This window comes from Hakea prostrata, chromosome 9, assembly GCF_041222555.1.
Source record: "Hakea prostrata isolate BN-2017 chromosome 9, UWA_Hpros_2, whole genome shotgun sequence".
Classification (NCBI taxonomy): domain Eukaryota; kingdom Viridiplantae; phylum Streptophyta; class Magnoliopsida; order Proteales; family Proteaceae; genus Hakea; species Hakea prostrata.
In genome coordinates this window covers 14,913,015-14,935,166 of record NC_142608.1, presented here as the reverse complement: position 1 = coordinate 14,935,166, position 22,152 = coordinate 14,913,015, and the positions used below count along the sequence as shown (strand labels likewise).

The 22,152-nt window shown below is 36.9% G+C and overlaps 1 protein-coding gene and 1 pseudogene across 2 annotated transcripts; both read left to right on the top strand.

Annotated features, from left to right (window-relative positions):
* Positions 1 to 6,010: 6,010 nt before the first annotated feature.
* Positions 6,011 to 8,668, top strand: LOC149004810 (F-box/kelch-repeat protein At1g57790-like). The gene is made up of 3 exons (XM_089169321.1): positions 6,011 to 6,106; positions 7,091 to 8,187; positions 8,430 to 8,668. Exons 1-2 carry the CDS (start codon positions 6,069 to 6,071, stop codon positions 8,160 to 8,162), a joined length of 1,110 nt encoding a protein of 369 aa, XP_089025447.1. The 5' UTR covers positions 6,011 to 6,068; the 3' UTR covers positions 8,163 to 8,187; positions 8,430 to 8,668.
* A 2,481-nt stretch (positions 8,669 to 11,149) lies between these two features.
* Positions 11,150 to 12,643, top strand: LOC149004809 (F-box/kelch-repeat protein At1g57790-like; annotated as a pseudogene). The gene is made up of 2 exons (XR_016175627.1): positions 11,150 to 11,235; positions 11,609 to 12,643. The product of XR_016175627.1 is annotated as an F-box/kelch-repeat protein At1g57790-like (transcript).
* The last annotated feature ends 9,509 nt before the right edge of the window (positions 12,644 to 22,152 follow it).

Here is a 22,152-nt window from a genome sequence, read left to right as displayed (position 1 = left end):
ATGAATGTTGATTGTGTAGGGGAGATCATACCTTGTAGGTGTAGTTTGAGTCTGTTAGCTAAGATAGCGGAGGCAACCTTAATAACAACACCACACAGGCTGATAGGACGAAACTGTTCCGGGAGTTCAAGATTATCTGTCTTATGAATAAGGCAGATGTAAGTGTTGTTGAGTTCTGGTGATAAGGTTCTAGTGTGGAAGAAATCTATGACCATTGCTATGATATCCTCCTTAGTGACTTGCCATGTTTTTTGAAAGAAAATAGGTGGAAATCTATCTGGACCTGGAGCTATTAAAGGACCCATGGACTTTAAAGTTTGAGTTATCTCCTCAGGACTAGGAATGGCACATAACTAAGAATTGATGTCGTTAGATACCACTGGGTTTAAGGCTGAGGTGGCCAGTAGGATAGCTTCTGAAGATGTACCCTGGGAGGTAAAAGCAGCATTGAAATGAGGCAGCATGACTTCCCTCAGTTCATTCTCTGATGATGTCTAGTGGCCATCAGCATTCTTAATTTTCACAATACGATTCGGGTGCCGATGATTCAGAGTTGAAGCATGGAAGAACTGCGTGTTTCGATCACCATTTTGAAGCCAGTTTACTCTTGATTTTTGTGCCAGAGAACTTCCTCTTTGAGCAGTTCAGTCTCTAATTTATGCTGTAAATCCCTCTCTATTTCCACTGAATACTTGGCAGCTCTCGGAGTTTGCATTGATTCTAGCTCTGCTTTCTGCTTACGGATGTTATCCTGTATTTTACCAAAGGTCGCCTTATTCCATTTTAATAAAGCAGTTTTACATTGTATGCCCTTCTGAGAAATAGCATGATCTCCCGTATTGAAAATAGGAAGTTTCCAAGACTCCTAAATTACCTGTAAACACTCAGGATGATGAAGCCAGGCAGCCTCAAATTGAAATGGGCGTCTTCCTTTTGGAATTTTGCCTAGGGTATCTATGACAAGTGGGTTGTGATCCGAGTACATGGCGGGTTTGATCATAGCCATAGCTTTGTCGAAAGTGATTCTCCATTCAACATTTGCCAAACCATGATCAAGTTTGATACGAATGTTAGTTGGACCTGATCTCCTGTTGTTCCAAGTGAAAATAGGGCCTTTTGCTTCTATGTCCAATAGCTTGCATTGGAATATCATGTCTTGAAATCCCTGGGTGTCTCCGTCCATTACTATATTTCCTCTTGATTTTTCATGCCATCCCAGGTATGAGTTGAAGTCGCCCATACACAGCCATGGAGATTGATGCCTGCCACTCAATCGAATCAGTTGGTCCTAGATGTCTTGCCTTTTACCTTTCATTGGAGCACCATAAACACAGGATAAATGGAATTTAGTGTTCACTGTTACAATTTCATTATCGATAAGATGATGATTGGAGCTGATAATGTCCACTATTATATGCTTCTGCCAGAGGATAGATAAACCCCCAGAAGCTCCAGTGGAGTCCACAGAAAATGAGTGTTCAAAACCCAGGTGCCTTCTTATCTGATCCATTGTTGTTCCTTGAACTTTTGTTTCAATAAGAAAGATGAAATCCGGTCTTTCCGAAGTGGAGAGATTTTTTTGAGCTCAAATTGCTCGTGGATTTCCCAAACCACGACAATTCCAACTGAATAATTTCATTGTTTCCCTTGGGTCTATTCCCCAGATCCCACGGGTCCAGATGCTAAAAAATTTGTCTCAAAAGATATCAAATCGACCATGTCATTAACTTAAGTTTGATCCAGAGTTTTTTGAGTAAGTTTGGGTTTTTTTTCGATTTGGTGCTTTCCTGGATGGCTCTGCAATATATAAAGTTGTTATGGTTTTTGGGGGTTGCCGGTTTCTTACAGGCCGAGAGGATTTTCCTAGGTTTGGATTTTGGTATGAAGCAGTCGTATTTGTGGGAGGGGTACTAGGGGAAGTAGGTTGGGGTTGTGCAGGCCATTGGGAGAGAAGTGGGCTGATTTGTTGTGGGAACTGATTTTGTTGAGAGGAGGGAATGAGGGTAGTGGTGGATGGGTCAGGGGAAGTTTGGTATGGAGAGGTGGTGAGGCGAAGGGGTGTGGGTATGATGTAAGGTTTTCCTGTGGGTTGGGGGTAGAGAGAGTGAGGGGTAGTGGATTGGTGGGACAAGGAGAGATGACAGTTAGCCATGTGTTGAAGGAGTGCAGTGATGGCTGATGAGTGCTGGGGGCTGTCTTTTAAAAAATCCTGTATGACCGATTGGGAGTTTATGCCATGTGGGACCATGTCCAGGGTATTCGTGTTATGGTGGGGCCAGGTGGGGTTGATGTTAGTTAGATGAGGAGAGTGTGACTCAGTAAGATTGGGCTGAATATGGGGATGGGTGGGAAGTTGAGACCTACCAGCTGAAATGACAGAGGGATAATTGAGTTTGTTACCCAACAGCATGTTGGCAAGCAAATCAAGGTATGCAGGCATATCTTCTGACGTGTTATGAGTGGCAGGCTGCTCCACGATGCTCTAGGCGCAGGTCTGATTACTGTCGCATTGCTGGGGCATGTCAGCTTGTGTTTCTCTACTGTCTTCTTCTCCAGCTTCGGTGGGATGATCGGAATGGGTATTTTCCACTGTGATTCTATCATATATCACCGCTACAGTGGCAAGAAGACGGGCATCAGGTGGAACACCACGAATATCAAAAGGGCATTTGGGTGGAGGGAAATCCTTGCAACTTCTTGGATCCCGACAGTGGTGGGCAGTATGGTGTTGAAGATGCAGATCATAGTTGATGGTGCATTTCTTCTCCTCATGACCAATCAAATCACATTCGCAACAAAAGAGAGGGAGCCTTTCATATTTGATGGCCACCGTAGTTGAGTTTCCCAATGGACTATGAATTTTAACGAGAGCTCTGAGAGGTTTAGTGATATTTACCTAAATCCTGGCTCTGATGTAACAAATTCTCTTGCCAAACTGGATGCCATCAATGTAAAGGATTTTCAGAGGTATTCCAACCTTTTTTGTCACTTTCATAAGGATAAATGAGTCCTGCAACTCTGTAGGTAGGTGGTGGAGTTGAATCCAGAAATTGCATGTTGAAATCCCAATTTTTCTCCATATTCCAGGGTTGAAGAATTAGGAGATTACCTACAATTGCCCACGGACCATCATTAAGCACATTATCTCGGTCCATCTGATATTGAAAATGGAAGCAGTATCTGCGATCTTCCAGAAATGCGACTTCCACCTTGAGTATGGGGTTCCAAGTAGGCCATCTGTAACTGCTTGACGCCGGAAAGGGCAGCCGTCCATGATAGAACCCACGAGAGTATGTTCCCATACCTTTTTGATTCTTCCAACTTCTGCAGCATCCAGTTCTATATCTGAATCTGAGCTTCCTTCTTCAAACTCAGGAGATTGAGGTGAGGGGGGTGAGGATGTTTCGGTGTTCTGAGGGGAGTGGATATTTTTAGCAAGAATAAGTTCCTTCCCCACAACAGACGAGGTAGCCATAGGAGAAAAGGAATGTGAGCAGCAAGGATATTCTGTGATGGGGAGAGGGAGGAAGATGAATGATTTATTGGAGGTAGCAAGAGGGTTTCACGCTCAAGGCGGAGATGGTTTCATGCTCAGGACGAAGAGTAGAGGATCCTAAAATTTATGGCTAGACATGAGAGTGGTTTCCCCCTACTGATTTCTACTTGCAAAGTTACATGATTTGATTTTTGCACGTTATCTTAGTAATAAAAAGAAGCGAGTGAATGAGAACCCTAAAATTCTTCTATAACATTTATCAGATAAAAGAGTGTTTCTGTTTTTTGGATGAGGGGTGGATGGTGTAATTTTCATTGGACTAATGAGGTTTTATCACAGTTACCTCAATTTTATAACCAAAATACCCTAATGTTCTTTCATTTTTCGTATTTCAAAATTACCTAATATTTGAATAGAGGTATGAAGTATGAGGTATCAACAATTTTCGTTTTTTGAATAGAGGTATGAAGTATGAGGTACAAAGACATTTTGATAATGGAAATAGTGGTGTGTCCTTAATTGGGGTTTACCTCTTTTTTTTTTTTTAATATAATTACTTGATATCATGGAACGAAGTTTTGACAAAATTCACCGGTTCGCCAGCCGGTGAACCTAGTGAACCGGTTTCGCGAAACTTCGCCGAGAAATTATAATTGTCGTTGGCAGAGCTGGACAATTGAAAATAAAAATAAAATAAAATAAAAACAATCACATGTGACCTGACATCATAGTGCGTGGGAGAGTGGGAATGTGGGATAATAAATTATAAAAATCAAAACTGAGTGGGAAATTGGAATTTGGGAATTGGGATAATAAATTATAAAAATCAAAGGGCCTGTTTGGTTTCATGAATCCAGAGATTTCAAATCTCTGGATTCATGAATCTAAGAATTATACCCGTTTGGTTGTAAAAATCTCTAGATTCATGAATCTAGAGATTCACCTTTTTACACTAAAAACGTGAATCTATAGATTTATGGTTAAGGAGTGAAATTCAGAGATTTCAAAAAAGCTATACATTTGCACATTCACAAAAGTCACGTCGATTAAATAGTTTTTTAGGATGAATCCACCGATTTCATTCCACAACCAAACATCTAATTTTATAAATTATAACTCCATAGATTTGAAATCTCTAGATGTTTGAAATCTCCAGACTCATGTAACCAAACAGGCCCAGGTTTCGTGAACCGTGAACCTTCGTCGCACGGTTGCAGATGCATAGTCATGGAGGTGGATCGGTGGAGTGGAACGGTAGAACCGTTCGTTGCAGATGGAGGTTTTCAGACAATTTGTTGCTGATGGAGGTAGATCGGTAGAGGTTTTTAGGCTTGGTTCGTTGCAGATGGAGTTGGAGCGGTAGAGGCTTGGTTCGTTGTAGAGGTGGTTTTTAGGCTTCTCTTCTTCCCTGAAATTCTCTATTCCTTCTCCGACGACGACGACGACAACACCTTTATCTGAAGCTTACAAGAAGAAATAAGAGCAAATGAATAACGAGGAGAAAACGAGAAAAATCACAAACCATCGCCAACACTGTCAATTCTTTGTTCGATTCTCTTATTTTTTTTTTTGCATTTCTTCCCTTCAAATGTAGGGATTTCATTCGAGAGTGGGTTTTTCAAGCTTGGGTTTGAGATTTTGGGAATTTTCAGGGTTTATTTCTTCGGTTAATGGGGCTGGATTCTCTGGTTTTCCATTAGAAAATGACGGACACGATTCTCTTGTGAAGAATTGTCTCGGCGACAAAGCAACCCAGGGAGAAACAGAGGGGACCGAGTGTTCGAGAAATCGGCTGGGATCTCGCCATTCGGCGAGAAAAGGCGAGATATCGCCAAAAAAGGCCAATCTCGTTTCGAACATGTATTTTGGTTCGGTAAGGACCGATATCACTGAATTTCGAGCGAAATTAAATTCCATGCTTGATATCATAGGAAAAGTAAATGCAAAATATTTTTTTATTTATTCTTAATGTACCCTCAGTTTGCATTTAGATTTTAAGAGGCTTATGCAAAAATGAGTAAATGAGTTTTTGATTAAAGAATAATTTATTTTTGAAAATATAAATAAGATTTTGAATGGATTTCAAACACACACAAAAAATGATATTGAGAATTGATATAAAAAAAAGCCTTCAATGCAATCCAATAGAGAGACTTATCAGTTGTATCCAATATAGATACATATCCAATAGTGTTATATTGATCCAAAATACTTTATTAAACCTTGGGCCAATGTGCTCTGAATATTATAAAAGAAATTGAAATTCCCAGTTTTTTTTTTTTTCTTTTTTGGTTGAAAGCCTTTGCTAGTTTTGAATATAAGTTAAACGATCGGTTTATCTAACCGGATGTTGGATTTGATTGGGTCAACCCAGTGGTCTGCCCTGACAACCCAAAATGGATTAAATTGTTGGCGGGAGTTTTGCGCGCTCCTTTAGCGTCGTGGTGCGCTAACTGAATATAAGAACAAGGTCTATTTCTCTCTGATTAGAACTTAAAAAGTTGGATAATTTCCTGAAGAAAGCTTGATACTCTGCAACGCCATTCTATTGAACTCCATCACGATTTTCTTCATGACGGGAAGAAAAAGAACAAGAAAGACAGAGAAACCGTGAGTTCTTTTACTCTGACAAAACTTCCTGTAACTTCTTGGTGGCTTTTGTATTTTTTCCAACCTGTTTCAGGGTTTCTAGTGAAAAATGATCAGTTAAATGTCTTAATGGGTATCTGTATTTGCATGCATGGTGTATAATTTGTAGATTTTGTAATGGGATTCAGAAGCAAACCATTTAGGATTTGGAAAAGAATTTGATTCTTAGCCTCATAGTTTAGGGTTTAGTTTGTTTTGACGTTGAAGAACTTGTATCAGGACTTAACAAGCAGAAATGGAAGTAAAAAGTTAATGCAATATATCAATGTCTGGTTGTTGGGTTTTTTCTTTTTCCCGTTTAAGGGTTTGTATTAAGAGGATTATCTAAATTAAGTTTCCTTTTTCTGAAATATGTTGAACTAATTTCAAAAATTTTTGTTCATGCATTGCCGAATAGGGTTAGAGTGGATGAGCTGCGACCTTGGTCTGTTTCAGGGTTGCTAGTAAAAACTGATAAGTTAAATGTCTTAATGGGTATCTGCATTTGTATGCATGGTGTATAATTTGTAGAGTTAGTAATGGGATTCAGAAGCAAACCATTTAGGGTTTGGAAAAGAAATTGATTCTTAGCCTCATCGTTTAGGGTTTAATTTGTTTTGACTTTGAAAAACTTGTATCAGGATTTCATAAACAGAATTGGAAGTAAAAAGTTGATGAAATATGTCAGTGTCTGGTTGTTTGGGGTTTTCTCTTTTTCCCGTTTTAGGGTTTGTGTTAAAAGGATGATATGAATTATGTTTCCATTTTCTGAAATATTATGAACTAATTTCAACTTTTGTTGTTCATGTATTGCCGTATAGAGTTAGAGCGGATGAGTTGCAACCTTGGTCTGACCATCCTAACGAAATACTGAAGTTCCTTGTGTTGTGATATGAATTAAGTCTCCATTTTCTGAAATATTATGAGCTAATTTCAACATTTTGTTGTTCATGTATTGCCGTATAGGGTTAGAGCAGATGAGTTGCGACCTTGGTCTGAGCTTCCTAACGAAATACTGGAGTTCATTGTGTCTCATTTGTGCCTCAAAGATAATCTCCGTTTGTCATGTGTATGTAAGAAATGGGGATACATTGCCCGTTCACTCCGTGTGGTTAATGAATCTCCATGGCTGTTGTTCCCAGACACGGTTTTTGGATTAATCAAATTCTTTGATCCTTCACGGGGCAAGATTTATGCTGATGATATCCCAGTGTTACAAAGCTCAGAGATCCTGTGCAGCAAGGGTGAATGGGTGATGTATTCTGGATTCCGTACTGGACCTTTCTTATTCAATCTCTTTACCATGTCAAAGATTGATCTTCCTGAGCTCCATATGTATGACCCGTCTGTTGCTTTATCTTGTGCACCCACATCCTCCGACTGTGTAGCTTTTGCAATTGATACTGACATAGACACTATTACAGCACATGGCCTTCTTTGGTATTGTATTCGCATTTGGCATCCAGGGGATAAACAGTGGACAACTTGTAAGGTCAAAATAAAGACTTATGGCTATATAAAATGGGGGGCAGGTCCAGTTTTCTGCAATGGGTTATTCTATTGCTTCAGTGAATGTCCTTATGATTTGGTAGGGGTATTTGATCCAAAGAAACATACTTGGAGAATCCTGAAAGTGCCTCCACCTAAACTTCCTCGTCTGCGCTATGAAGAACCGAGAAGTAAACTCATGGTGGAATTTAAGGGAGAGGTCTTATTGGTGTGTGTATGTTATCCTGATAAATCTTTTATATTCAAACTGGATCTGTGCAAAATGAAATGGGCCGACGTAGGAAGCTTAAATGGTGCTACATTATTTGTCAGCTCTCGCTCTTCTCTTGTGGTGACTAATGTCCCAAGAATATCAAGTAACTGTGTCTACTTTTCGAAGAGTTGCAACTATGGAAGGAATAGCAACTTATATTCTCTTGATGATCATAAATACCATCCCACTATACAGAATCACGAAGGGCGGTTTTTTCACAAGGCTGTTTGGATTGAGCCTCCCAAGGGGAGTCATCTTGAGTTTGATGAGCTCTAGTCATACATTTCCTCTTTAAAGACGTGTAAGTTGATACAGATGGATTTTGTCAATCACTTGCTTTTGCTTTTGGTCTTGTTACTAAGGATGTGAATCAGTTAGGTTTGAATGTAAACAGGTTACCCTTTTATTCACTTCTTTGAAAGACAATCTAAAATGTTTTCTGTTGGCTTTGAAGTAGTGATCTACTTGTGTCTCAGTTATCTATTCGTTCTGTCACAGTTGGAACTTCATTTTTCTTTTCTATTTCTTATTTCATCTTCACAGGACATAGCGGAGTAAACAGGGCATGTATTTCACTCTTGAAATGGTTGTATTACAGCAAGGACCACTGGACCAGTATGCAAGATGAAAATGCAGAGAGATGTATGTCAAAGCCCTACTACTGTTATATCTGTCTTTTAGCTTAGAAATCCAGTTTATATCTGTGTATTAATGTAGTCTCGGTGTAGTTCAAATTGCCATTTGAACTTTACCTAGCACTTTTAATGTCAAAAGCAGTTAAAATGAAGCCACAAACCACATCCAAGCACTCAAGATTAACTTAAGTTTTAGGACTGAAAAATGCTGGATGTTCTGTTGGACCTGTTAGAAAAGCTCAAACAGATTTGCTTATAAGCATTGCACAAGAGACCAAATTCTTTCTCCTATCTTCTTGTCTTGCTGCCTGTATGATTTAACTGAGACAAGGACTAATCCTTTGAAGAATAATGCTAGGCCATATTGATGATCAAAGTGTTTTTCATTTCGTTAAGTAATATAAAAAACATTACAAGATGGAGAATATTACTTATTTGTTGAAATTTCTTGATTTTACTTTACATGTACAATTGAAATCTGACACTCATATGGTTGGTCCAATGAAAGAAACCATAACCACTGAAAGAAAACCAGTTTAAGTGAGACCTTGATTTACTCTGGTTTTGAATTCAGGTTTCAGCAGGCATAATGGTGCTTTAAGGACATGCTAGTGTGTTTGAATGATCGATGATGGTAATGTCAGGCTATCTACGTATAATTTTGGATACATTGACATGGTTTCTGTTCAATCTTTAATTTGAATAACCAATTAGTTTCAATTGAAACTGCACTTACATTGCTTATGGGCATTTGCTAACCATGCTCAGGCATTGATGGGAAGCCAGTGTATGTTATTCCATACTAGAGATTTTCTCTTTTATCTCTTTCTGAACTGAACTTGTAACATAAGTTGCCAGGAATGCTGCCATGGAGGGAGATTTAATGTACATGAGGCTAACCGGCCTGGTACAGTAGATCATAATAAGAGCAAAATTGATATACCATGCATAGGTAATTTTCATGCTAATGGCACCCAAAAAAAAAAAAGATGGTAATTTCATTATCTCTTCGTTAATTTCTAAAATTTCTATGTATAATTGTCAAATTTTCTTAATTCATTTAATGTTGAGATGTAAGTTCATGCATTAAGTCCAATTTGAGTTTGAACTGGATGGTAAACTTCATTTCTTTTTCTCTTCTTTTGGGGTAAAAGCCGGATCGCAAAATTCAATTCAATTTTATTGAAATCTGATTATCTAGAAAAATGCTAAAATCTAATTATGGGAATGATTAAGCAATTACAGATATAATGAAAAGCTGGATTTGCCAATGGAAGATTAATAGAATGGTTAGGAATTTGACTTCAATCCAGCTTAGAAACTAGAAAGTATAGGATTAGTTGTTTTCCTATTCATAAAAACTATTCTCCTTTGACGTTTTGGACTAAGGATGTCAACGGTGTGGTTTGGGGAAGTTTCAAGCTGGGTTTAATGGTTTCGGGTTCAAAAACACTCAGCCCAAACACGGTCAATTATCAAAATAACGGTTTCAGATCGGTTTTGGTTTTGTGCAATTTGGGTTCGCGCTAACTAACGGTTTGGGCTAACGGTCTATACTTGGGTTGGCTAATGGTTTAAGCTAATAATTTATAGTATGCAAGAAAAAGAAGAAGAAGAAGAAGAAAAAAAAAAAAGTCAAGCATCCTATAACAATAGCCAAAATTCTATGAAAAACAAAATTGCTATTAATCAATTTTAATCAAAAAATGAAAAGTCATTCCATGTTGTAGAAATCTCATCCACCTTATAGAAATCAAGAATTCAAATAATAAGTAGTAACATAGAAACTATAAACTCATTCTTTAGGCTCCACTGAATAGTCCTAAAACAAATCTTCAAACCAAAACCCTTTTTAAATTTTAACTTGTGCTATGATTGATTGTCTTAAAATTGGGTTCTTGTTTTGTGAGAATGTTGATTTTTTTTTCTTCCCTTCTATAAAATCCATTTCTTTTTTGAGTTGATATTTAGTTGATATGCAAAAGAAATACCTCTGGATAAATATAATCATACTTAATCAACATTCTCATATTTGATAAATATTTACTTAATTTAAACAAACTTTGCACATTCAATTGGACATTTATACTTAATCCTTTTAGTTGTTTCATATAAGTAGTAGAATGACTATTTAATCTTTGAATTCATGTTCAATTTTTCTGATAGTCTATACTAACTACCTAGTAGTAATATGATAATTCAAACAATATTTAATGTTAAACTATATAACGGATCATAAAACGGGTTGCAGTTTGGTTTCAGGTTGGTACGGGCTCTGCCACCCTCAACCCAAACACAGCCCATTAAAGTTTGATTCGGCTGGTTCAGGCTGTAAATTGACACCCTTATTTTGGATAGAAAATAACATGTGATTCACCTAGATTTTTATCTCAGATTTTTTTTAATATTTACAAGAGGATATCACCGCCATATGTGGTTGAAAATCTAGGCTCACCTAGAAAGTGCCCTTTCAGTTTTAACTTTTAACCCGAGAAAAGGGAATTTGAAAATAGTTAAATTGTTGGCGGGAAATTTGGGCGCTCTCTTAACGTTGAGAATTAAAGACAAGGGCCTGGGCCCACTTCTTCCGCATAAAAAGCAGAGTGCTTTTCCAAGGTAGAAGTTATACTCTGCTGCTCCAACTCCATTTTTACATCGTGTATCTGGTTTTTCTTCATGACGGGAAGAAAAAGAACAAGGACGACTGAGGAACCGTAAGTTCTTCTACTGGATTTTTCTTTTTGTGACTTCTTTTTGGGTTTTAAATTTGTTCCAGTCTTCTAGTAGAAAATGATCAGTTCACTGTCTTTGTGGGTATCTTTGTTTGCATTCCTGTTGTATAAGTTGTCAACGATGTAACTGGATAGAGAAGTAAATCTTTTAGGGTTTCATGGTTTAGGTTTTAAATTATTTCGGCTTGTAAGACTTGTTTTGGGTGTTCTTCACGTAAACAGAGAAGGCGTACAATTTAACGCAGTATATCAATGTCTGTTTGTTGGGTTCCTTTCTTTGGGTTATTCTACGGTTTTTGTTGAGGATGTTTTGAACTAATTTTTAATTGATTGATGTTCACGCAACCATGTATAGGATTGCTCCTTCACTCCGTGTGGTCAATCAATCTCCATGGCTCTTGTTCACCACAGCCGTGGGTGGTGTAATCAAATTCTATGACCCTTCAGAGGGCAAGTTCTACTTTGATGAGATCGAAGACTTAAGGGGTACACAGGTTCAGTGCAGTAAGGATGGTTGGGTGCTCTATACTGGTTGGGATCATCACCTGTACAATCCCTTCAGCGGAAAAATGCTTGATGTTCCCCATCATGGTATGCTATCTCCGAGTTTTGCTTTATCTTGTGCACCTACCTCCCCTGACTGTGTAGTTTTTGCAATCGAAACTGATGCGCAGTTTATGGAAGGTCTTGACACTCTGGGGGTTTCTATTGGCATTTGTCATCCAGGGGATAAACAGTGGACGAAATTTAAGTTCCGAATTAGTGATGTTGGCTTCTTTAATTGGGGTGGAGGGTCCAGTTTTCTGCAATGGGTTATTCTATTGTATGAGTAAATCTTCTTATGATTTGTTAGGGGTATTTGATCCAAAAAAACATACTTGGAATATCCTTGATGTGCCTCCACCTAATCTTGCTCGTCGAAGTTATGATGATGATGAGAGAGCTAATCATTTGGTAGAATTCAAGGGGGAGATTTTATTGATCTGTGTATCTTATCCTAAGAAGCCAGTTATATTCAAGTTGGATTTGTCCAAGATGAAATGGGTTAAAATGAAGAGCTTAAATGGTCTAACAGTTTTTGTCAGCTCTCGCTCTTCTCTTGCAGTGACTAATGTTCCAAAAGTATCAAGTAATAGCATCTATTTTTCAAAGCGTAGCAACTATGGAAAGAACAATTACTTATATTCCCTTGATGACTGTAAGTACCATCCTGCAATCCAGAAACATGAAGGGCCATTCTTTCATAGTGCTATTTGGATCCAGCCACCTAAGGGGAGTCATCTTATGTTTGACGAGCTTTATTAAATGTGTTGAATTTCCTGCCAAGGTATTCCTAGTTGTGTTTATTGAACAGGACCAAGATATTTTGTAAACTGATTCAGATGGATTCTGGTAGTATGCTATCGTATCATATCATCCATGTTTTGTAAAGAACTCTCTCTATTTTGCTTTTTGAAGCTTAAATGTGTATTCTGAAATCTTGTATCAAGGAGTAGAAATCAGTTATGTTGAAGGACACGTCTATGGCATTTGTGCTTTATTGGAATGCAGTTCACTGACTGAACCTATAGTTAGCAGTTGAGTTCAACTAAAGTCACAAACCCCACAATTTTATTGGATCTAGAGTAGTTATGTTTGAATTTCCTATTTATTTCTAGCGGCTAATACCTTCTTTTCTTTTTCATATCTTAGCCAAGCAGTTTGGCGATTCAGATGGTGCTTACCTGATATTTCATATAGGTTTAGTGTCTCTCGCGTTTCCTTGATATAATCATGGCGCAGTGGACCAGATAACAGTGTAAAGCCACTTGCTATCTATAGCGGGCGCGCGTTCGGGTGGAATAAATCAGTTACAATATAAGATTGGGCTATGCTTGACTCACCGGGGGAAAATTATGAAATATCAGTTTCAGAGTTGGGAATTTCCTTGCTGCAAAATCTTCTCCATCCGATTCTTGGGATGGAAATCTCTTATCTATGCAAGAGATTTAGTGTAAAAGTCTGTTCAGAAAATAGGTGATGGAAGAAGCACTAACCCTTGGTGTGTTTAATTGGATTAGCAACTACAGGCTCCTTTTCCCCTTGCCTCTAATGCTCCTACTTCTGTTGCTGCCTTCATTGATGAGGATCAGTCTGGGATGTCGATCTTGTAAGACCTAGGTGGCCTGATGATATGGCTGATCAGATCCTAGCATCCCCCTTCCGTTATCACCAAAACCTGACTCCTCCATTTGGACTAGAATGGCTCCTGGAGTTTTTTCTTTGGCCTCGGCCAATAGAATATCTGTCTTTGGATGTTAATACAGATGGCTTCTCTTTGCTGAAGTTATGGCATTTTCCACTTCCTCCTAAAGTAGTTATCTTCATCTGGAAGGTCATTCTTAATAGGCTTCTGATGGGAAGTCCTTTAAGGAAAATGGGTTTCAACATTCCACTGTTTTGTGTTTTATGTACAGCTCAAGATAATGATCCTGATCATGTGTTCTTTACTTGTCTCATAATGAAGCCTCTTGGCAGCATTTCCGGAACCTACTTTTGTACGGGTGAAAACTGATTTGCAAAATCAAGTTGAACTCATCACTCAGCATTATAGAAAAGATAAAAAGACTTCTGCTGCAGTTGAATATGATATGGTCGTTATGGGTCTACTATACAGATTGAATGTTTGGCTAGGAATCTCGAAATGCAAATTAATGTTACAGGTATGCCTCTCAGCTCACACAAGACTTGAAAACCCTCATTTGACTTCAAAAAAGGAGAACATGGAAGCTCTTAAAGAGGACAGAATTAAAATCAATGTGGATGGCTCCCATTTACCAGAGTCTACTCTTCTGGGTATGGTGGAATTGGGAGAGACTTTGAAGGGAAAATGATTTTCTGTGACTTTGAATGGAAAATGATTTTCTGCTAGCTCACTTCTTGTAGAGGGTTTGGCGGTTCCCTGCTCACTCATCTGGCCTTCAAGACTTTGTGTTCCAAAGGTATGTTAGGAAGTGATAATTGATATTTGATACTTCATTCAAGTGATCAACAAATTCAGGAGTCCTATTGCTTGGCAAATTAAACATATCATGGAGGACATATGGGATCTGATGCAGCATTTTGAAGGCACTCAATTCAACCATATTCTACTAAGCTGATCACTTTGCAGCTTCTGCAGCAAGTCGATGGGTATCCTTATTGGGTTTTTTTATTTGTTTTTTAGTAACCATTCTCTGATGTTTCTCCTCCCCCTTTTTGTATTACCCCCTCCTATTAGATTGTGAAGTTAATCGTGGTTTTAAATTTAAGTAAACTTCTCTTTTACCAAAAAATTAGAAATGCTTATAATAACTTCTGTTAAAAATATCAAGTTAAATAGTTTTACCAAACCCAAACATAATTTTAGGATCTTCCATAGTGTACAGATGTACTCTTTTTTTTTTTTTGGTTGCAGTACAGATGTACTTCAATAAATATGAAAATGATTTAGGAATATGTACTATGACTTGTGCTATACATGTAGCAATTAATTAGCAGGTGCCCATATATGTTTAAGATTCAAATTTCTCACCGGTTGCAGCTCAATGAATTGAGATAAAATCTAAATGTCGTCCGGGAGTGTAGGGTGGCACCATGTTCGTTCAACCCTAGATTGTTGGATCCAAATACTAGTTAGGTGTTTTTTTTTTTTGAGCAAATTGCATTGACACCCCAAAATAGGGACTTTAAAGCATTGACAATCTAATTTATGTTTAAAAAACACACGTTTTATTTTGTTAGAATGGTTAATTATATTATTGTAAAGACTATTATATCCATCTCTATTAGACTTATTCTCTAAGAAATCATATTCTCATTTACCCTTCCCCCCCCCCCCCCCAAAAAAAAAAAAGGTTCTTCTGACTATGAAGGTAAGGGCATTTTTGGAATTAAAGAAAAATAAATAGTGGGTTATAGGGGTGCAAGTTTGGCCTTGACGGCCTTGACCCGCCCTAAGCCCGCCCTGAGCCCAAATAGCTGTTGGGCTAAAGATTTTGGCCCTAAGGGCGGGTTAGGGCCAAAATATTGGGCTGGCCTGACCCATCCCAGCGGGGACTTGATCTTAGTCTTGATTTTGGCCCTGATTTTGGCTCTGATGTTGGTCTTGATTCTGGCCCTGATTCTGGCCATGATCTTGGTCCGATCTAGGCCCATAATTTTGGCCATAATCCTAACTTTAATTTGAGTCTGGACCCTTCACCCATATGGAGAAGAATTAATTCTAATCAACATGGGTGAATGCTTGATATGTGACAAATTTTAAAAATATGATAATGTTTTGTAGAAAATTAATAAAAATTAATTATATCCTCATTACCAATGTAGTAAGCATCCATTTGATTTTGGCCCAATCTTGATCCTAATTTTGGCTCAAGTCTTAATGTTAATTTGACTCTGATCATGAATTAGATTTTTACCTTAATCTTCATATTAACACTAATATAACTATAAGTCTCCACTTTGACCTTCAATCATTTTGATCATATTAGACTATAAGCTCACTTTTTATATTATTTTTAAAGTAATATTTATTTTTCAGACTAAGTCAATTTTAGTTCCAAAAGACATTGATTTTTTTTTTTTTTTGGACTTAGGCGAGATAATATATTATAAATAGTAAAAAGTAGTATATTGAGAAGTAATATCTAACAAATCTACACCACAACTTTTCATCATGAATATTGGCATCTTTCTTTTGCTTCCAATATGATATTTCAGAAAAAATTAAAATATCATTTTCTTTAACTACGAAAAAAATATCAATACTAAATTATCGTTGATTTATTTGTTAACAATTTTGAATATGGATTTTTTTTTTTTTAATAAGGATATCAATGGGAGAGATTTTCAATTTACATTACCAAAGTAATGGATGAAGGTTTTCAATTTCCACCATCAAAGCAATGGGAGACTTTTAGAGCTAAATATAGAATTATGGAGTATAAATTAATTTATGTTTAGAGCAACACTATCAACTTATTAACTATTTTATCATTTTGTAGGAGCTTGAATCATCTTATATTTTTATGAATTTTATTTTTGGTTTACTCGTGATACTTTTATGTATTATTATTATTATTATTATTATTTTATTTATGAATTTACATTTGATATTTTGGGTCCAGGCCAATTAAGGCTAGGGACAAGGCCAATCAGGGCTAGGGCCAAGATAAGGTCAATCAAAGCCAGGGATAGGGCCAATCAGGGTCAGGGATAGGGCCAATCATGGCCAGAAACATGGTCAATCAGGGTCAAGGCCAGGGACAGGGCCAATCAGGATCAACCCATCCTGACCTGGCCCAATTAGGGCGGGAATGGGCTCAGCTTGGCCCTGTAGGGCTTAGGGCTAGGGACAAAGTCAATCAAAGCTAGGGCCAAAATAAGGTCAATCAGAGCTAGGGACATGGTCAATCAGGGTCAGTGATAGGGCCAATTAGGGCCAGAGACAATGTCAATCAGGGCCAATCAAGGTCAAGGCCAGGGACAGGGCCAACCCCATCCCGACCTGGCCCAATTAGGGCGGGAAATGGGCTCGGCTTGGCCTTGTAGGGCTTAGGGCTAGGGACAGTAATCCTTGGCCCTGAACTAGGGTCAGGGCGGGAATGGGCTCAGATTAGAATATATAGGGCCGGGCTTGGGATTGCAAAAGCCAGATGGGCCCAGTGGGTTAACTGTTCACTTAGAATGGTATGTGTTAGATTGGGGTATGTGTTTTACGAAGTGGGCTATGCTTGAAGCCTTATTTGGGGGCCGGCAATTTACTCTTTTATTTTTTGTTAAATCCGAATATATGGGAAAATAAAATTAAGAGAACAGAAAATGTCTATCATTCCCTTAATATTTAGACTTTATTTATTAAACTCCCTTGCTCAAACTTTGAAAGATCCACATTGTTATTTCTCTTAAGTTACCCTCGACTAGCAATTATTTTCAAAAGATATTATAAATGTTAACTCTGTAAACTCACAATTTACTTGGGTCAAATGCAATTATCGTTTGTCTATAAGCAATACCATTTTCATGTTTCCAACACATGAACTTTATATTCCCAATTAGAGAGAGGAAGGTCTGACTTGAAAGGAATTTTATTTTGTTCATTTCTAACTAGGAAATGGACCATTGTGTGTCCATACTATCAAAAGATTGAAGTTAGCTTTACAAGATTTAAAAAAAAAAAAAAAAGTTATTTTAAATTAATCACAACTCTTTGATATGACTTATGAATATGTATCACACATTTATTAGGAAATGGACGGTGGACTAGATAAAATTCCAACGTAAAGTAAAATTAAGGGTGTCAATTGGGTATAGTACTGTTCCGTATTGAATTTCAAACATTCATACCAAAATCGTATTGTACCGATTTATACGGTACGGTATGAAAATCGTAATTTAAAAATGGTTCAGTACGTTTCGGTATAAAATCGGTATGAGAAAAATGGTACGGTTTGGTATATGGTATGATATAATTTCGGTATAAAAAAATCCATTCTAATCTTCTTCACTTACAACCTAAGAGTGCTTATAGTATTGATTGTATAATATGGTATTTTAGTTAATATTTTAACTATTCACATTTACAATATATGAAGAAGAAGAACAATATACTTTCTTCTTCATCCAATATACTTTCAATCTAAGTTTTCTTCATTTGAAGTCTGTTTTTCTTTTTCTCTTAACAATTGGGCCCAACTAGGAATAATGTCAAGATAGACTGAACTTCAAATTGGGCCCAACCTAAGAGTAATGTCATGATAGATGGGCCTTAAACTGAGCCCAGTCCAACCTAGATATAAGGGTGTCAAATTCGGTACGGTTTTGGTATACGGTAAAATGGTTCATACCGATGGTATGCTACTTAAAACCAAAACTGTACATGTATCGAATTCCAGAAAACAATACATATTGTTCTGAAATTAAAAACGGTGCAGATAAAACAGTATCGGCACACAATTTACACCCTTACATAAAACCCTTCTAAGTTGCTTTTATATTACTTTGTATTTTTGATGGTCATGGTCATTTAACCTCCCCCTTTGAACATGGGGTGGAAGCCTCATCTCTGGGGTGTGGGATCCGAGTAGGCTGGGATTTGTCTCCTCAATATTATTTTTGTAAACGGATTTCAATCTTGGAAGGGGATTATATGACAGCTATTGCTGTGTCCGCGGACACAACCCATTTTTATTGTTTCTAGTAGTTTAAAATAATCTGTTTGTCATTCATTTGGTGGAGAACGAATCATTTAACATGACTTAGTTTCATCATGTAAACATGTATTCAAGCTTTCAATACTCTTACTATTCACATGGAAATCTCATCTACAGATTCGTGACTTTTTAAGAGACCAAGTGACCCTATAGGAGAGCCAAAAACATTAAAAGCAAGGCATCATTGCAGAAAACTAACAATGTTTTGTATGCATTCTTGAATGGCACTTTGAGACATGGGAGAAAACCAACAACAGATCATTGCGATTATTGGGATGTCAGGGGTACGTTTGAGGAGCAGCAGGTTGAAAAGCACTAATCTCACCAAGTAAATATCGAATTGAGATCAACCCCACATTGAAAGAATCCATTAGATGATACTCAACCTCTGTATCAGATCTAGACATAGTGTGTCGTTTTTGTGCACTCGGAAACAATATGACTCCCAATAAATATAGAAAAACTTATAGTTGATCTATGATCAGGACAGCCTATCCAGTCAACATGTGAAGATGCTGAGAGAATCATAGAAGAAGTACGAAAAAGAGGCCCCTAGTGGATGTACTTCACAAGTAATATTGTATCTTCTTGCGTAAGACGATCTGTAGTAGCATTCATGAATTGAGCTACCATTTTGACTGCAAATCCAATGTCAAGACGAGTATTCACAAAATACTTAACAGCACTAGCACTTTGCCAATACTCAATCCCATCTGATAGGTGGGGTACCATCACCAAGAGAGAGGCTAGCTCTTGAGGCAATAGGGGTAGAAACAGGCTTGGCTGTACTCACATTGATATGAGCTACCAAATTTGTCATATACTTCTTCCCAAATAATGTTGAATCAGACCTCTGTTTCGTTATTTAGGTAGAGAGCCGTTTCACTATGATCAAGGTTAATTCAATCCAGATACTCATTAATCTCGACTAGGATAGGTTTTTTATTTTTATTCAATTAATGTTACCAATCTTCTTCCGACATATACTGGAAGTATATATATATATATATATATATATATATTAGACATGTTACATGTTCAAATTTTTGTAAATTACAAAAGCTTACCCCTAATTAAATTTCACAAAATAAACGCTTCTTTCATAATTTTGAGGAAAAATGATATTTAATGAACCCTTACCCCTGACCTCCATTGCCTTCATCATCTACTCTGAGTAGACCCATCTTCTTAGTTGTCAGAAGCATCAATAAACTCTAATTCTACCTTCCCCAATGTCCCTTTTTTTTTTTCAAAAATGTTTTTTTTTTTTTTTTTTTTTAAGGGGAAGGGGAGGGGGGGTTGCCAAAAGGGGCTTTTGGGGGACCACCCCCCTTTTTCAGATCTCATCAATCCCAAAATCCACCGAGCAAACAAAACTCTAGCACCTAATGTAATATCTCCATTAAATCTCTTTGTTATTTGCAAAGCTTCTGTCTAAAGAAGGTTTTACAGCTCCTTCATATTGGATTTTGTCAACAATTTTGGGGTTGTGACTCGTGATGATGATTTCTATAAAAGGGAGAAGAGATTTAAAGCATTCATTCAATCCTTGGAGTTGCCACACGTTTTCCAAAAAGAAAAGTTAGGAAAACAGATATATAGATATTCCCTCCCCTTTTTTCATTCATTGTTCTCGATTGTTAGCCTGTATTAGGGTTTTTACTACCTTTTTCTCTCTTTGTTATCTATGTTGATCTTCTCTAATCCTATATACTTTTAAAAGGGAGGGTTTTTGTTATGTGTTTGATTTTCTCTTCTATTAGGTTTGATTCAAAAACACGTCTTGAAAGTATTTGTTGACTCATGAAATGAAATCTCAAGAAGCCAATTTGCAGAGAAGTCAATTTTGTATAACCGGTAATGGAAGAGAGCAAGATAGTTGGGTAGAGTTTATTGAATCTAAGTCTAAATTGCTTTTGGGTTTTTCTAAAATTTGGATTTTCTTATAAATTTACTTTAAGGATGTGTAATTATAAATTATTTAGAATATTAAAATTTAGAAAATAAACCTAATTTATTGGAACCTTTGTATGAAATCCGAATGTGTCAAAAAACTGGGCATACACGCCGATGATATTTGCGCAAGCAAGAACTAAAGATCCGACATTTTTTGTTTGAAAAGAGCTACAAAGTATGCATTTGATAACGTTTTAGAAGCATTGTTTTTCGTAAAAAAATATATTTGGTATTTCTGTGCTTAAAAGACGTTTTTTGAATAATTTTGAGTGTTTGATAAAAATGTTCAAAAAATGTTTTTTAAACACTTTCAAAACAAAAACATATTTGATAAACAAGTTATTAGAAATTTGTTTTAGGCGGAATTTCATTTTTTACAATTATTGATAATAACAAGAATGACATTATCATCTAATTAACTAGAAAGGATGACCATATACTTGAAATAAAGTGAAATTAATTTTACCAAGTTGTTTGTAATGCCTATTCTAAACTCAAAACAAAAAATAAATCAAAAGAATCTTGGTGGATTTGAACCACCATCCTCTTGAAACATGTTAATGTTCCAAGTGTTTTATCAATTGAGCTAAAGATTCACTATTCACGTGGGGTTAAAATTCTCGACGCAGTGGCATTCTCAATAATATCAATGAAACAGAACTGATGATTTCAGAAACAAGAGAAAAAAAATTTATATATATCTGCAGATTAAGGTAAATGACTACCAAAAACACAACTGTTTGATATTCTCAGCTCATAAAGCCAAGGCCAGAAGATAAAAAGACAACCTCAGCCCCAAGTTGCTCCTTCAACATCCTAAAATCACTAAAGAGGATAGTAGGTGCTGGGTACAACTGAAAACTTTATGTAACAACAGCAACAAGAAAAGTATTGGTGGCCGGTCATTTCAAAATCTTATCCAGATATTCTCCAAATTTTTAGGTCCATTAGTATTAATCAGTTGACAGCACCTTCCAGGATTAACCTCTGAGCTTGTCATCGAGCATCAATTACTTATTTAAGAGGAAGCCAGACACATTCTAACTATGGCTGGAAATAATTGATGTTATGCTTAAAAAACCTTGGAACTATTTCATAGAATGCAAAAAAATGAACAGGTGACATTGCATGAAAGAGAAATGGAACTGCAATTCATATCTATCTGCACAAATTAAATAAAATAAAAAAAAATACAAGAATGAAATGATGCAAGAAAACTATATCACACTTTCACACCTCAGGAGTCCAAGCGAGGCAAGCATGGAGTAAAGAACAGTTAAGCAGTATCACCTATAACCTGTATGATCTCTTGGGGAAGACCTCTTTATGTCTTGGTCAAGCCATCAACCAATTCTAGCATAATCAGACATAAGCTTAGTTTTTAAAAATCAATAAAGGAAAGTAACAACAATCTGAACTCAATAAAAGAAAGTAACAACAATCTGAACCACCTCACACAGTAGATTCACAATCCAATACCAGTAGGGTGAGAAATTCTTGCTTGGATAGAACTACCTAAACTGAGGCTCTACTTTGAGTTAATAAGACAGATATTAATTAGGGAAAAATAACACTGCCTGACCATGCCCCTGTACCCAGATATAAGAGCGCGTGAAATTATTGACCTAGCCCCTGTGAAATCAAAATGGAATAGAAATGATAGATACACTCAAAGGAGAACTTTATTGCACTTCTTATTTGTGAAAATTAT